The sequence below is a fragment of the Chroicocephalus ridibundus genome, chromosome 28 (genome assembly GCF_963924245.1).
Source record: "Chroicocephalus ridibundus chromosome 28, bChrRid1.1, whole genome shotgun sequence".
Lineage (NCBI taxonomy): Eukaryota > Metazoa > Chordata > Aves > Charadriiformes > Laridae > Chroicocephalus > Chroicocephalus ridibundus.
In genome coordinates, this window is record NC_086311.1 from 1,120,724 (window position 1) to 1,136,971 (window position 16,248).

The following is a 16,248-nucleotide window of genomic DNA, read 5'->3' on the forward strand; positions in this document are numbered from 1 at the left end:
ATGCCTGGCTCAGAAGTCCGTCTTTGCCTCGTAAAGAGGAGACTTAAGCACGGACACGGTGTGCACGGGGGGGGATGAACCCAAGTGAGCGCAAACGCAAAGGCGGGGTGGGGGTCGCCGTCCTTCCCCCCTCCAGACGCCGGGGTCCTCTCCAGCTGCTGGGGAAGGGGAGGGCCCAGACACCTGGGCTCCCTCCACCAAGCTTGACCATACTCCTCTGCCCCCCCAGTTAAAAGCAGCTGTTAATTACTTGGGGGGGGTGTGTGTGTGTCACCAGGAGTGCCCCCCCCAACACCTCCTGGGGGTCCTGCTGTGTAGGGGAGGTGGGGGGTGTGTGTCCTGGGGGGACCCAGGCGGGGGGGGCTAATCCCCACCATGGGTCTGAAGGGACATTGGTGAGGTGTAAGGGGACATATGGGTCTCAGAGGCCCTTTGGGAGGGCTACGGGGGGACTGAGGAGGCATTGAGGGGGGTCTAAGGGAACCCAGCAGGGACTGAGGTGACATTTGGGGGAACTGAAGGAACATGTGGGGGCTGAAGGGGACATTGTGGGGGACTGAGGGGACCCAGAATGAGTTTAATGGGACACGGTGGGGGCTGAGGGCACATTAGTGGGGGGCTCTGGAGAGCTGAGGGGACACTGGGGTGCTGAGGGGGACCCAGGGGGGTCGAGAGGATGTGGGGGCTGTGGGTGCCCAGGGATGTGATGGTACCCAGGGGGGCATGAGGAGGAGGGGACCCAGGCACCCAGGGGGGACCCAGGCATCCGGGGAGTGACTCCTCCTCCCCCCGCAAGGGAAGCTGAGGCACACACAAGCCCTGGGGGTGGGGTGGGGGTGTGTGTCCTGGAGGGACCCAGGCGTCCGGGCACCCCCCCTGTCCCCCCTCCATCCACACTCCCCCCTCCCGGGGTGGGGGCGCCCGGACGCCTGTGTCCCCTGACGGGGTGGGGGAGGGGTGGGAAGCGGCGCAGGGCAGCAGAGCGAGCACAGCAAGAGGGGGGGGGCATCCCCACATTCGGAGGGGGGCATAGATGGGGGGGCCTATTGGGAGAGTCCCATTGATTTGGGGATTGCCATGGGGTGAGGGACAAATTTTGGGGGATCCCAAAATTTAGGGGGGGAGCACAATTGGGGGCAGCCATACATCGGGGGGGTGTCCCATAGATTGAAGGGTGGCCCTACTTAGGGGGTACCCCAGGGTTTTGGGTGGGTGAAGGGTCCTGTGGGGGCTGGGGGCATGTTTTATGAACATAACCCAGTGGTTTAACAAAGTCAGCGGTGAATGCGGCAGCGCTTTACGAGGTGGGCCATGGAGGTGATCCGAGGGCGGGAGCCCCTCTCCTAGGAAGACAGGCTGAGAGAGCTGGGGGTGTTCGGCCTGGAGAAGAGAAGGCCCTGGGGAGACCTTCGAGCCCCTTCCAGTCCCTAAAGGGGCTCCAGGAGAGCTGGGGGGGCTGTTTTCGAGGGCACGGAGCCATAGGACGAGGGGCGATGTCTTTAAACTAGAGCGGGGCAGGTCTGGATTAGCCGTGAGGAGGAAGTTCTTCATGCTGAGTGTCCTGTAGAGCAGGTAGTCTTTATTAGCAGCGCTGGGGTCCCACTGGGGATTCTCCACCGTAAATGCTCCCACAACGATCTTATTCTGAGCGGTTTAGATTTACAAAACTGTTACCTATTCATTCGTTTTCCCTAAAGCATTAACATGAGCACGCCCACTCCCAGAACCAATTGCACAAGCATGAGGCAAGTTATTTCGTGGTCTTTGCTTCCACCTAGTATCCATTTTCAGGAATTGCAGTCACTCTGGTGGCCATATACTTCATCTGGTGGTCGTATCTTCCTCTTTGTCAGTTGCCCTCCAGATGAACTTTCCTCTTTAGCAATCCTCGATGCATGCCTGCTACTGATTTGTTTACATAGGTGACTTATTACTACCCGTTTGGCAGCACTTGCCTAAACCATCACGTAAACCCATCACCTTGACAGGCTGCAGGGTCGAGCCTTGGTTTCTGCCTCTAGGGCACGCGTTTTTCCAATGTCCTCGCTCTTTGCAGATCGCGCCCTGATCTTCTGCTAAACGAGTTCCCTCCCAATTCCTCTGTAGCCTCCTCTACTTCCCCGGGCGCCGTTCATTCTTCCTGCAGCAGCTCCGTTCTATGCGGCAATTAATCTCCCTTCTCTTTGATTCTCCCTCTCCTTTTCTCTGTTGAATAACAGAGACGGTCCAAGCTACTTACAGCAGTGTTCCCAAGTCCCTCGAATCTGCTCCTTTCAAATTTTGGTGTTTCATTCGTATATCTGGGGCAGATTGTCCCATAAAAATAGAGGCCAATTGCACAGCCTCCTCCGACCCTTCTTGGGGTCCAAGTTCGTGTACTTCCTAGCAGTATTCTTTAATTGTTCCATAAATGCAGGTGGCAATTCATTTGGTTCTTGTTTAACCTCAAATAATGTCTTTTGGCATAGCATGTCTCATTTCAAATAACAAGCATCTCTGATACGTGGTTAAGAGCCCCCGGGGTCCCGGTTGATTTGGGTCCCAGCCCGGGTCCGTAGTAGGAAAATTCTGATCCACTGTTCCCTGCCAGTCTCCATTAGCGTGTGCTCCAGGAGCAGTGGGAAGTCGCAGCCTCTGCCAATTGGCTCTCCCAGTGCCAGAGCTCAAGGGGGGGCACCAGGCTCTGATGTGCACCTTCCTCCAGAAAGAGCAGAAACTCCTACCCGGAGCTCAGAGCGGGACACTGCAGACAGAGGCAATGCAGGCTTCCCGGGATGGCGGGGAACCCCATCCAAAGCCATAGCTGCCTCAGGATTTGGGGACAGGACCAGAGGACCACAGCTATGCTGGGGTGGAGGTGTCAAGAGAAGGGAGAAAGCAGACAGCAGCAGCCCAGAGCTGTGTCACAGAGGGGTAGAGAGTTGTGCCATCCGTACCTCACGCTCAGTTTTCCCTACGAGCTCTCTTGCACGGCTACAGGAGGGGAGGGGAGGGCAGCCATCCTTACTCTTGAGGTCTTGGATGAAGGCCACTGGCTTCATCATGTTGCCGCTGGTGGCAAAATCCTGGATCATGTCGTTCTGAATAATGCACAACATGCAAAAGCCTCCTTGGTGACCGGGAGCAGGAGAGGAGAAGCTAGGATGTTGGGGACAAACCCAGTGTCGTCCTCCAACCAGGACGCCCAGGAGAGATGGAGGCAGTACAGGGGCCAGGGGATCTCTGGTCCCACACAGCTCAGCCACGCTCAGTTTCCCCTACGAGCTCTGTGCTACCGTAGAGCTCTGGGGCATCCCGGGTACCCAGGGACCAGCACACGCCACTCACCCCAGTCGCAGTCCCAGCCACTGCAACCTCCCCAGAGGAGACAGCATCCACGGGGATGGAAACCGGGTCACCAGCACTTGCTGGAGGAGCCCACAGCTCGGCCCTGAGGGGCACATCCCACCGGAGCGCTACAGACGCCGCTGCAAGTCCCGCGTGCTCCCCTTGATCACAGCTTGGAGCAGTGCCCATCAGACCCCTTTCAAAGCCACCCATCAACAGCACCACCTGCCTGTACGCAGCCTTCTGCCCTGCCCTCAGGCAGTCCCCACAGACAGGGGCTCTTTGGGACCCCCAGCTCAGCCCCCAGCAAGCCAGCAAACCCCCATGGCCCCATGTTAGTCCTGCCTACACCCAGCAGAGTCAAAGCCTCCCCACACACAAGGACGCAGAGCTCAGGAACACTGCTACAGCCCGGAAAAGCGAGCCGTATGCAGGAACGACCTCTCCATGGAGAAAGGGGCAGGAGGGAACAAGGAAGGCGCATCCTGACACCCACACAGCCCTCGGCAGGGCCCCCTGCGGAGGTGCTGAGCGCGGCACTGGCAGCAGGGCAGGCGGGTGCTCCTCGTCCCTCCTCACCACCGGCATGGCCCCCCGGCCCTGCTGCCCACCGAGCCAGCCCTCCCCAATCACGGCTGCCGCTGTGCTCCTTGGAGAGCAGGGAGTTGGGGAGCGGTGGCGTGGAGGTTAGGCACGGCACCGTGGAGCTGAGGGAGCTGTTGTTTCCTCTGCTCTAGGCTGCTCTATGGTCTCAGGGCCCCATATGTTGGATCTGCTCTGGTGTCTCCTGTCAGTGAGGACAGAGGGATGCTCTCCGAGCACACTGTGCTCTTCACACAAGTTTTCATGGCTCGCACATGCCTACACTCCATGAGCGATGTTTACTTGCATAGGACAATTTGTCTTGTCACTCCAAACTAAGCCCTGGAAACCCTCCCTCAGCTTTTGGCTGCAATAGAAAAGGCTGGAAACACTGGAAAAAGGTGCTCAGTCCTCAGCACTAGAAGCTGCATGAGATTAAAATTCCAAAGAAGCCAAGAGTTCGTCTCCAGCACAAAGACTCTTGACAGTACTTTGTCTTCACAGGCTGAGGTGTCCTGGACAGACACAACCATCTGAAAGCCTTGGAAACAAAACTCTTCATTACAGGTTTGACACGTGGTCCCCTGAAAGGCAGGACATAGGTGGAAACCAGGGAAACAGCTGCTCTCAGAGAGAAATACAGATCAATGCTGCCATGCGGCACTTTACATCCTCAGGACAATTCCTGTCGATAGCTAGGAAGTGGAGAGAATGAAGAATTAGCGTTGTTCCAGCAGGAACACCAGGACCTTGAGGAAGCTGGGGTTGCCTCTCACCCCACCCAAAATGACTGTCCAGAGCTCCTCCGCACTGCAGCTCCCCACTGCATACGGGACGTGGCTTTTGACTGCTGGTCATAGGAGTTATTTCAGTTGACAACTTCATAGCTAGGAAGGTTCACCACCTCCAGGGTAGACAACAGCAGGAGCAGAATTCTCCTGTGAGCTAACGTCTGCACTTCTCAAAGCCTTCCAAATATTTCATTGAAAAGAAAAAATTACTTGCTTAGAAACAAATGGACAATTTTCCAAATGCTGGGTGATTCAAGGGTATGGCAAGGAAAGAAAAAAAGAAACAAACAAACAAAAAGGTAAAAATAAAGAAAAAGCATCAGTTTCATGATGGTGTGAAGAAACAGGAAGATGCAAGGCTCTCATAAAAGTCACTTCTACACAGCTGTGGAAAACCTTCAAGAAAATTCTTTCAGTTAGAGGTGCAATCTCCACTATCCACTCTACATCCTCTTCTTTCCAGGTGCCAATATCCTGACAGCCCTGCGGGACATGCCCAGCTCCAGATCAGCCCGGTGACGCAACAGCACAGATTCCATCCCCCAGGCTCCCACGGCCTCTAGGATGTCATTGTGCGTTTCCACGACGACCCTGTGGTCTCTCCAAGGCCAGCTGGCAGCTGGCACCACACCCTGTCTTGCCGGGTTTCTGCCTGCCATCGAGGTACGGCAGCAGCTCCCGCTCCTCCTGGTGCTCCTACCCTGCGGGTAACCCCCCAGCCGGCTCTGCCCGCCAGTATCCCCCCCATCACCCCTCTTGGCTTCCCCCAGCAGAGAGGTTGCCTCTGCGGCTGCTGATGGCATCGCAAGTGCCCAGCGTGAGCCTCACCGCCCCCGCCACGCCGTCACCGGTCACTGCCAGCGTGCTGCCGGGGCACTCCGAGCCTGCCCAGGCCCAGCCCAGCACCCACCAGCTGGCGCGGGCCAGCGTCTGGCAGGGGGTGCGCGGGCCCCTGGGTGTCCTAGGGCAGCTGGGGCACATCCCCCACGGGGTGCCACTTCCCCCTGTGGCTGCTCCCTGTCCTCGTGCCTGCAGCTGGGGACAGCAGGTGGTGACAGGGATGCTGGTGCCCCACCAGCCCATGGGGTTGGGGCCATGGGCCGTGGCCCACCAGGAGCCCCTGTCCACCATGGCTCAGCACTGGGGGCAGGGCCTTCCTATGGCCCACACCCTGAGCAGCAGCATCGAGAAGCCGCTGGAGGCCTCTGAGAATGATGTGGTGGTCATCAAGGGCAGTGGCCCCGACACCAGAACAAAGCCCAAAGGTGAGTTTTGGGGGGTGGCAGAGCCCGTGGGCGGGCATCCCATGCCCAGGAAATCTTGCATCGCCATGGGGTCTGGCTGGTTTTGATTGCTCTGTCAGCAGGGGTGACCATCCTGGACACCCCGGAGAAGCCCCTGGTCCTGCCCGAGCTGGGGCCGCACAGCTTTGCCGAGGCCTTTCCCGAGCTGGCAGGGGACAACCTGCACTTTCAGGACAAGCACAAGCACTTTCAGGAGTTCAACGTGGACATCACCGACATGCTCGCCTGGCTCGACACCCTGGAGGGCGAGGACACCGTCCCCGATGCCCTCGACATCTCCACCGGTCTCACCAGCACTGCCTTCCCCAACCAGCCCTGCCAATTCTCCGAGTACGGGGCAGAGGGTGACTGCCCTGAGGAGCAAGTGGTGGTGGCGATGCTGGGAGAGGCCTACCCCTTCTTAGGGGTGGCAACGTCCCCCTTGATGGACCCCAAGGGGACACAGGGCGGGGTGGGAGCGGTCCTCCCCGCCTGGCTGCCGCTTTGTCCTGTAGAGACTTGTGGGGACAGTCCCATGGAGAGTCCCGTGAAGGATCGTCCAGAGGGTCCTCCAGAGAGTCCTCTGCTGAACTCCGTAGCTGCCCCCCAGCACCATCCGCCCCGCAAGGCCCAGCTGGTGGAGGAGGCACTGCACAGGCAGCCCCGGGTGCTTTTGAGCCGCTTGCCGCTGCCGCCGGGCATCGTCCCCCACTGGGTAGTGCCCAGATCAGGGAAGGCGGGCAGAAAGCAGGCGAAGCGCCCCGTGCCAGAGGGCACCCCAAGAATGGAAGAGACCTCCTCACGGGACAATATCCCACCCAAGAAGAGAAAGAAGATGGTGATGTGCCAGGTGCTCAAACACTCAAAAACCCTGGCCGAGGGAAAGCTGATGGGGGACGGTGCTGCAGCTGGTAGCAGCAGGCAGCACGTGGGCAGCAGCAAGAGGAAGGCATGCCATGGCAACAACGTGCCCACCAGGCGATCCTGAACCCTGGGGGATAAGCGAAGTGCCCCACACCCCCCCGACCACTGTTGATGGGTTGATAGGGAAGGTGGGGAGCACAAATCCCTGTGGCATGCGACCCGCACCCAGCCACTCCAGCCCCAGCCCTCTACCACGTCTCGCTTTCCTTCTTAAGTCATTAAAGGTTTGGTGTTTGTTTCACATTGCTTCTACCTGCGGCCATTCGTGCAGCGGGAGGTGGGGGGGTTAACGCAGCCCCTGCCCCACACGTAGAGCTGCCCCTCCACCTCTTCACCCCAGGATATGAGGAACCCCCCCAAGATTCCAGAGGGAAAACCAGCAATGTGCTTCAGGACAGAGACAGAGGAAGAGAAAAAGAGGAGCAGGGAGCGGGACAGAGGGAGAGCAAGGGGAAACACAAAAGGGACAGGAAGAACGGCAGAGAAAGAGAGGGGCTTGGAAACTAGAGCAGGGGCAGGGGCCGCTTTACCTTTTCCTGATCCTTCAACTGCAGCCTCAGCTGCAGGCAGCCAACGACATCCCTGGGGGACGTCATCAGTGTTTTCCCATGCGATGAAAATAAAGAGATTTCTGGACGTGCATGAATAGCAAGCGGAGAGCTATTGACCTTCCAAACCAGCAGAACTCGATTTGCATTTTTTCAGTGCTCCCTCTCAGGCTGTGCATTTAATCTCCCTCATCTTTCATGAATTTCCACATCTCCTAACTAAACCGACCATGTCTGAAGTCACCATTCCAGCAGCGCTGGGGGTGTGCAAGGAGGCCAGGAGGCCCCCCAGTGCCTCAGGACAACATGTCTCCTCACAGGCCTTGGTGGCAGAGGTGTCATTGCTGTGCCCAAGGGGACAAAGACTTGGGTTCTCTTGGTGACTTCCAGCCTTGCCAGCGCCCTTTGCCATCTCCACCACAGTGTGTCCTACGCTCTCCCACAGCTGCTTCTTTTTCCCTGCCGGCTGGAGACACCCATGTCGCTTCCCCACCTTGCTCTCACCCTGGCAGTTCCAGACACTCACCGACCTCTGTCCACCCTCACACTTTGTTCCATGACACACAAAGACATGGACTCATCTCAGACTCCTTCTGCATGACTTCTCGTACCACAGCCCTACCCTTGGAGTGATATTTCTGCTTCCTCATGGCCACTCTCCACCTTCCAAGCTGCACTGTGTGGCAGTGTTTCCCTCTCCTGCAGTTCCCAACCTCCAAGGAAAGCTCCACCAGCTGGGAAACAACCTTCAAGCAGCCATCCCAGCCCATCAGCCTTCTGGTGGCCTTTCACCAGACCAGACAGAAGCAGGCTCACCATGATGTCCCAAGGCTGCCAGCCTTTCAGCTTCTTGTATAGACATGACCAAGCTGCGTGCCTGCTGCTGTCCCTTCACGTACTAATGTAGAAGAGACATGAGACCCAAAATATAAGTCCCCTTGCTGGAGTGAGCCTGGGTCCTTCGGCAGAGGGCATCTCCCAGTCAATGTGCCACCCAGGGGCCTTCTGCCGGCCTGTCAGAGACACTGGCAGATGTGAGCTTAAAAGCACAGAGCCCAGCCATGAGCCAAGGGCTGACTTGTCAGCTCTCTCAGAAAGAAGGGACCTCACAGTCCCTTTCCCAGCCACATTCCTGCTGTAGCCTGTCCCCTCCAGAGGCAGAAGTGACCTCACAGCCCCTTCACCGCCATTGCCTTCCTCCTGGATGAGTTCCTGAGACACAATTGACCCCATGACCCCGTACCCACCCATCACCCTCCTTGTGGCCCAGTCCCTGAGCAGATAAAAGGGAGCTTCTCTCATCAAATTTATCTCACAGATTTCCTGCCAACGGTTTGAGGGGAGAAACGTTCCTCAGAGGAGCTGCTGTATTTATACTGGTGCATTTTGTATCTCACCTTCTGCCTGTTTCTTCTTCTTCCTCCGTCTGTTCTGTCTTCAAAGAGCTCTCCAAGGAAAAGATTCCTCGAATCCTAGGACGGCGCAGGTTGGAAGAGACCCCTGAACTGCGTTGTCCTGGGTCTGGCTGGGAGGGAGTTAACTTTCCCCATAGCAGCCCCCAGACTGCTGCGCTTCCTACTCGTGCCTAGAAGGGTGTTGGTCCTGCACCAATGTTTTGGCTATTGCTGAGCAGTGCTCGCGCCACGTGAAGGCTGTCTCTCCCACCCCCTCTGAAGGTAGTACACTCAGGGTGGGCAAGTGGTTGGGCTGGGCCCTGAATTGACCAAAGGGATATTCCGTGCCATATGACATCATGCTCAGCAAGAAAAGCTGAAAGAAAGGAGGGGGAAGGAGATGATATTCGTTATTAACACAATTGTCTTCCAAAGAGATTGCTATATGTTGCCTCCCAGGAGGTAGCTGATATTGTCTCCTGACGGGAAGTAGAGGAAACAATCTCATCTGGTTTTCCTTTCCTTCTGCGTGTGGCCTTTGCTTTTCACTTGCTTCTTTTTTTTTTTTTGTCCTCACACACACAGACTGTCCCCCTCTGTCAAGCTACTTTTATCTTTACCCATGAGTATTTTCACCTTCTTTTCTCCCTTTGTCATGCTGAGGAGGAGCGGGGAGAACCTCCCATGGCTTGGTGTGCACGTGATGGCCAGCCATGTGTAACCCACCACAGTCATCTTGCCCAACTCTCCTGCTACCAAGAATGCTAACTAGGTGAGATTCTGCAAGGGCTCCCCACAACTTGGCATCACCCACAAAGGAGGGGAAAGTGCATTTTCTCCCATCATCCAGAGGGATAATAAAAATGTTCCCTACTTCTTGTCAAGGGCTGGTCTTTGAAGGATGCCACTAGCAATTGGCCGCCAGGAGGACTTTGTAGCACAGATGACATCTCTCCCTCAGCAATCAGCCAGCTTCCCACCCACCACACCGTCCACTTCTTCAGCCCGGCTGGCAACAAGCTGGCTCTAAGGAGACTACAGAAGACCACGTCAAAGGCCTTGCTAAAGCCCGGGTACACAACATCCCCTTCTTTTCCCTCCCACTTGTCTTCTGCGACCCCTTTCTTGTCCTTCAAATGCCTGCAGATGGCTGCAGGAGGACTTGTCGTATCACCTTCCCTGGTGAGGCTGACCAGTCTGTAATCGTCCCCATCCTCCTTCCTGCCTTTTTGAAAACTGTCTGCCTTCTCCAAGGCCCCAGGAACCTCTCTGACAGCTCTGGCCTTTCCAAGGTGTTGGAAAGAGGTGTCACAAGGACACTGGCCAGCCTTCTCCATCTCCCTGACACCAACAGCCTTCTCACTATGACACGCTGCCAGAGGAGTGCCCAGGACACAATTCTAACCTGTCCAGGCCCTTGGGGCCACTTCAAAAGAGAACCATAAGGGATTTCTTCCAACAAGCCCACAACTCCAACGGCATCTCTCTGCAGCTGACAGCTTTCCTAAGCTGTTTTTGTCAGTTCCTCCCGACCCCCAATCCTTTCTTCTCCTCGGGCTGGAGATGAGAGGATTGAGCAGGGGTGAGGTGCGTGTTGAAAGAGGGCTTTGTTAAACTCTCTCTGGAGGGCTGTTCTGGGCATCCCACTGACAGTGAGGAGGGTGCCGCAGAAAGGAGTGGCTCCAGGGAGACGAGAGGAGCCGGTGGAGAAGGCCTTCTGCCTGCCCCTGCTGGGCAGGAGAGCTGCCCCCAAGTGCCGCTCTGATGCACTCACAGGATACCAGCATGAACAGGAAGGGCAAGAATGGGTCTAAAAAGCAGGTTATGAAAACAAAGTCCATGAGTGTCATGGTTTCACGTCAGGAGAGTTTCAGCATTGGTGCAAACCCACCGAATCATAGAATCATAAACAGGCTTGGGTTTTAAGGGACCTTTAAAGGTCATCTTGTCCAACCCCCCTTGCAGTGAGCAGGGACATCTCCAATGAGACAGGTTGCTCAGAGCCCTGTCCAAGCTGACCTTGAATGTCTCCAGAGACTGGGTACATACAACCTCTCCAGGAGACCTGTTTCAGTGTTTCAGCCGCACAAGAAGAAGTGGTCCAGTCTGTGGGGAACACAACATGTATCTGGGACAAGAAGGAAATGATTGCTGTAGATGACAGAATCCCCCTAGCCAAGGTGCAGCCTTCTTCTGGAGACAACCCTTCCAGTTCCTGAGCCGTGCAGAGAGCAGGGGGTGGCATACAGCCCAGTACTCCTCGTAGGATGTGGCCACCAGCAGGAAACACTGCGTACATGCCAAAGGTGCAGGAAAGAGCAGTAACCATTGCTGTGAACAGAGATTGTGCTGTCCCCAGTCGGGGGACAGTCAGGGTGCTGGAGCTGGAGCAGGTTTCCAAGTTTTCCAGCAGCATCAACATGACGAGGAGGGTGTTCCCAACCCCAGTCACGGGGTAGGTCATGAGAAAGAGAGGAGGAAGAGACTTTTTCTGAAGGTTGAGGACACCTATTACTTAGGGTACTTGCTTCCCTGTTAGGTGCTTAAAAAAACCTGTGATCGACATTCAGAGAGGTGAAACATGGAGGGTGTGTGCCTCCGGCTACATTCCTACTCCCTAGACATGCTCTGTGCTTTGTGAAAGGTGAGAAATGCCATCTTCTAGAGGGCGATGCCACTCAGGCCTGCAGAACCCTTTCTGACTGCACAGGTGAGATGCCCCACAGAGGCACTTCTGTCACACCGTGTAATAAAAGGGACAGGCCATGAAGAGAGGGGAGGGTGAGGTAGCACACAGGCTGCTCCTGGAGACACACCCAGCACTGTCAGGGCTCTGGCAGGGCTGTTCAGAGACAGTCCTTCCCTGGCACGGGCAGAGGCCCTGCAGCAGACTCCATGGCCTCCTCTTGCCACTCCCGGAGGCCGGCAGCACCTCAGCCCCGCGCTGTGTCTCCCTGCTCGGCACCTCTCTGAGGTGCCCCACGGCGTGAGGAATGGACACAGGGACCTGGGGTCAAGGAAGCCCACCCCAGGGCTGCATTCAGGGGGTTTCCCAGGGGACGTTACTCTCCGAGTGAAGTCACCTCCAGCCACTGTCTGCCCCACAGGCCTTCATGGAGGCCCCAGCAACAGCTGATGGTGTTTGTGCTCACTCAGGTTAATCTCACCACACGCACATCATGCTCATGCCTGTGGTTGTTATTAGCCAGGTGTGTGGCCATTGCCCTGTGGCAGCTTCCCTGGGGTGTCCAACACACACAGGACCTGACCAGAACCTGCTCTGCTGGTCCTTCATGTCCTGCCCAGGAGCCCTGGCTGAGCAAGGGAGCTGCTGCTTGTCCCCACCCTGCACACTTTGCACAATTAAGTTCTACACTGGTGGTGTCATTTGTGGGGAACTTCCCTGGGCGTATTCTTGACAGCAACTCTTGGAGAAGCCCTTCCAAACGTCTTTTTGCCTGAGGACCTTCAGGCACTGCCCTGAGGACATTCCCTGCTGTGATGGAGGTGCTGTTAGGGAGGCCAGCTCTGTCAGAGAATTGACCAGTCCCTGCCCCTGCCTGTGCTCACAGGGCCGCCACACCATCAGCAGTGTGAGAGAGCTGCCAGAGCAATCGGGCCTTCCAAGAAGGCAAAGGATCAGAATGGAAAATGTGGAAACGGAAAGAAAGCAGCTCTGAGAAGACCAAGGCTGGTTCTCCCTCCTCTTCCTCCCTCTCCTCTCTCCTTTTCTTTCCCCTTTGCCTCTGCACATAGGCATTGCCCTACAGCTCCAGAGAGGGCTTCATAGGAAGGATTTTGAGCAAACAAGTCACTGGAAAGTTCTTTATTTCTTTCAAATAGACAGAGAGCACAGGGCCTCATTTACATAGTCTGCGGGCCTCACAAATTTGGAAAGATGCATCATTAGGAACAGCACAAACGACAAAATTTCTTTGTGGCCATCAGTATAAGAAGTAAAGCAAAGCAAAAAAACCCCAAAACCACAACCATACCCAACAAACCTACAGGAGATGGAGTTGGCCTCTAATGAGTTACGTTATGAGTGACTTGCAGAAGACAAATTTTATTGCTTTTGAAAATCATCTGGTCATCAATTTCTGCAATGCATCCTTGAGCTCCTGGTTCCTCATGCTGTAGATGAGGGTGTTCACTGCTGGAGGCACCACCGAGTACAGCACTGCCACCACCAGTTCCAGAGATGGGGAGGAGATGGAGGAAGGCTTCAGGTAGGCAAACATGGCAGCGCTGACAAACAGGGAGACCACGGCCAGGTGAGGGAGGCACATGGAAAAGGCTTTGTGCCGTCCCTGCTCAGAGGGGATCCTCAGCACGGTCCTGAAGATCTGCACGTAGGACAGCACGATGAAAACAAAACAACCAAAAGAGAATAAGGCACTAACCACAATAAGCCCAAATTCCCTGAGGTAGGCATCTGAGCAGGAGAGCTTGAGGATTTGGGGGATTTCACAGAAGAACTGGTCCACAGCATTGCCCTGGCAGAGGGGTAGGGAAAATGTACTGGCCGTGTGCAGGAGAGCAGTGAGAAACCCACTGCCCCAGGCAGCTGCTGCCATGTGGACACAAGCTCTGCTGCCCAGGAGGGTCCCGTAGTGCAGGGCTTTGCAGATGGCAACGTAGCGGTCATAGGACATGACAGTGAGAAGATAAACCTCTGCTACAGCACAGAAAAAGAAAAAAAATACCTGTGAAGCACATCCTGTGTAGGAGATGGCTCCAGTGTCCCAAAGGGAATTGGCCATGGCTTTGGGAACAGTGGTGGAGATGGAGCCCAGGTCAAGGAGGGTGAGGTTGAGAAGGAAGAAGTACATGGGGGTGTGGAGGTGGTGGTCACAGGCGATGGTGGTGATGATGAGGCCGTTGGCCAGGAGGGCAGCCAGGTAGGTGCCCAGGGAGAGCCCGAAGTGCAAGAGCTGCAGCTCCCGTGTGTCTGCCAATGGCAGGAGGAGGAACTGGGTGATGGAGCTGCCATTGGACATTTGTTCACCTTCAGTGTGGGAGACTGTTGAAAGAGAAGACATTGACAAATTCAGGCAGACTGAGCCAATCCCATTCTTTTTTTCCCCAAAAATCTCCCCGCGATGACTTCTCCTTTGTAATAATTTCATTCAGCTCCTTTTTGGAGATCAGGTTTGTGCTACTGAGGGCACTTTCCTTGCAGGGGCAGAAATCCCTCTTTTTCCCATTGCCTTTCGCCTGAACACTGCTGAGCCCTGAGGGACAAAAGGGCTCTCTGTGCCCTAGTGCAGAGTCAGGAGAGCTGCTCTGCACACCAGTGACCTGCCGGGCACCACCCAAGTGTCCTGTGCTTACACCTCTCTCCATTGGACAATGGTCCCCCTGACAATGTCCTTGAAGAAGAAAATGGACTATTGTTACTGTTTGGGGAAGGATCCAGTTTCAAAGTCGGTTTCTCCCATCTGGTTTCTCTTTCCCTGTGCAGCGGAGCAGAGAGGGATGCAGCCGGCTGGAGTGGCTCTCTGCTGCCTGGAGCTGCTTCTCTGTGCCCAGGTCTCCTCCCTGTCCCTGCTCCCAGAGCCCATCCCACGCGCTGGGGGCTCAGCTCTGCCCTGCAGACCCCTCCCGGCAGCAGGGCACTGCCCAGGGGCATCTCCCTCTTTGTGGCTCCTAAGGAGGAGATGAGAGAAAGCCCGATGCTGGAAGCAAAGGTGCTGCTGGTGCTGTGTGTAGGGAGAGGGGTGGGCGAAGGCACTTTGTGCGGTTTCTGGCAGATCTGCTGATCCTTTAGTGTAAGAGTTTAATGATTTATTAAAACTAGACAGCTGCTTTCCCTTTTCCCTTCAGAGAATGCTGTAGCACAGACCATGGAAAGGTCTTCATCTTTAAGGTAGACCTGCCCTGGGCTTCCTCTGTAAATGCTGCCTCTGCCAGTGTTCTGGGGGTGATCTGGAGCGGTCGGCAGCCCTGGCCCATGCAGCACCCTCTTGAATGCAGTAGGACCCTTCCCTGACAGCAGTTGCTCCTTCCACCCGCAGCTTTTCCCTTCAGAATCTTCATGGAGAGGTCCCTGCGCTGGACGAGAGCTGACCCTGGCAGGAGATATGTCCCTGCCCCAGCACACAGCCCCTGGGTGCAGGGACCCAGCTCGGAAGGACAGCCCTGGGCACCCCTGGCTGCACAGCCGGCTTTACACCCTGCAGACGTCCCTGGAAGAAAGGCAGCCGTCATGCCCTCTCCCTCTGACGGTGCAGCAGAGAATCCCTGCTCAGGAGCACATCCTCCTCCTCTATGCTATGGAAACTGTGAGAGTTACTCTGACAGATCCTAAGAGGGAGGAACCAGCTCTAGGAGGTCCCTCCAGGAACTGCATCTTTACTTCCCTACAGCTTGAGACTTACCGTATCAAGGGCTGGGAAGAATCCACCGCCAGCGAACTCTCAGCACCCTCCCGCTGCTGACTGCCTTTAACCTCGCTCTGCCTCACTCCCCTTTGGTGCCTGCAGGCAGCGCCCGCAGCCCTGCTCCTGGGCAGAGCTGTCTCTCTGCAGTGCTGCCCGCTTGCCATGAGCTCCCTCCATGCCAGGAGCCCAGCCCAGCTCAGCAGCAGAGGACCAGCCCAAGGCAGCCCTTTCTCTGCCCCCTCGGGGCTCCCTCCAGGTGTCCCTGGGGCTCCAGGGAACCTGCTGGGAAACAGGATGAAGCAATCACTAAGCTGGGGAGAGGCTCTTCCTTCCTGCACTGTCATTTCATGTATCAGGAAAACAGTGAGTCTCAAGAATCCTATTTTCTCATCCCATCGTTTGTCAGGACACCCAGACAGGGATAGGGAGTAATTGCCTTTATCCCTCCTGCTGAGGGAAGGAATTCAGCCGAGTCAATCAAGGCATCTCAAGGCATCTCATCCCGGCTCTGTAGCCCTGGGGCCAGAAGGGGACTCAGCTCCCTCCCGTGCCTGCCACAAACCCGCAGGAGGTGGGATTCTTCTTGCCTCTGTTCAGGCGTGCACAAGATGAGCACCTGCAAGTGAGCTGTTTGTGTCCACTCCCTTGCTAATTAATGGAGAGTGAGGGAGTTGTTCAGGTGGGAACACCTGGTGACATTTGAGGCGACACCAGAGTTTGCCTAGGATATGTGCAGGTGCAAGCCCTAATGCAGCAATGCTGAGACACAAGGCAGCATCTGGGGGCAACATCATGGAGCCTGGTGAGGAATTTCTTTGGTAGATGGAAATGAAAGTAGATGTTACATTTTGGACAGATAAAACCTTCAATATTCCCTACATCCACAGCACCTACAGAGGTGGTCATCTGACCAAATGCAGCTAAGTCCCTCTCTTTCTCTTCTCCACCAGCTGTATTTCCTAGATCTCTGCTGACTGTAGTGGCAGGTGTCTCGTGGACATTCCCCCATTGCTCAA

At 55.9% G+C, this 16,248-nt stretch overlaps 1 protein-coding gene across 1 annotated transcript; it reads right to left on the minus strand.

Annotated features, from left to right (window-relative positions):
* Positions 1 to 12,931: 12,931 nt before the first annotated feature.
* LOC134507794 (olfactory receptor 14J1-like) lies at positions 12,932 to 15,295 on the minus strand. Its single transcript, XM_063318661.1, has 2 exons — positions 15,230 to 15,295; positions 12,932 to 13,872 (listed from the first exon to the last, which is right to left on the minus strand). The coding sequence occupies exon 2, from the start codon at positions 13,847 to 13,849 to the stop codon at positions 12,932 to 12,934; it is 918 nt and encodes a 305-aa protein (XP_063174731.1). The 5' UTR covers positions 13,850 to 13,872; positions 15,230 to 15,295.
* Between the last annotated feature and the right edge of the window lie 953 nt (positions 15,296 to 16,248).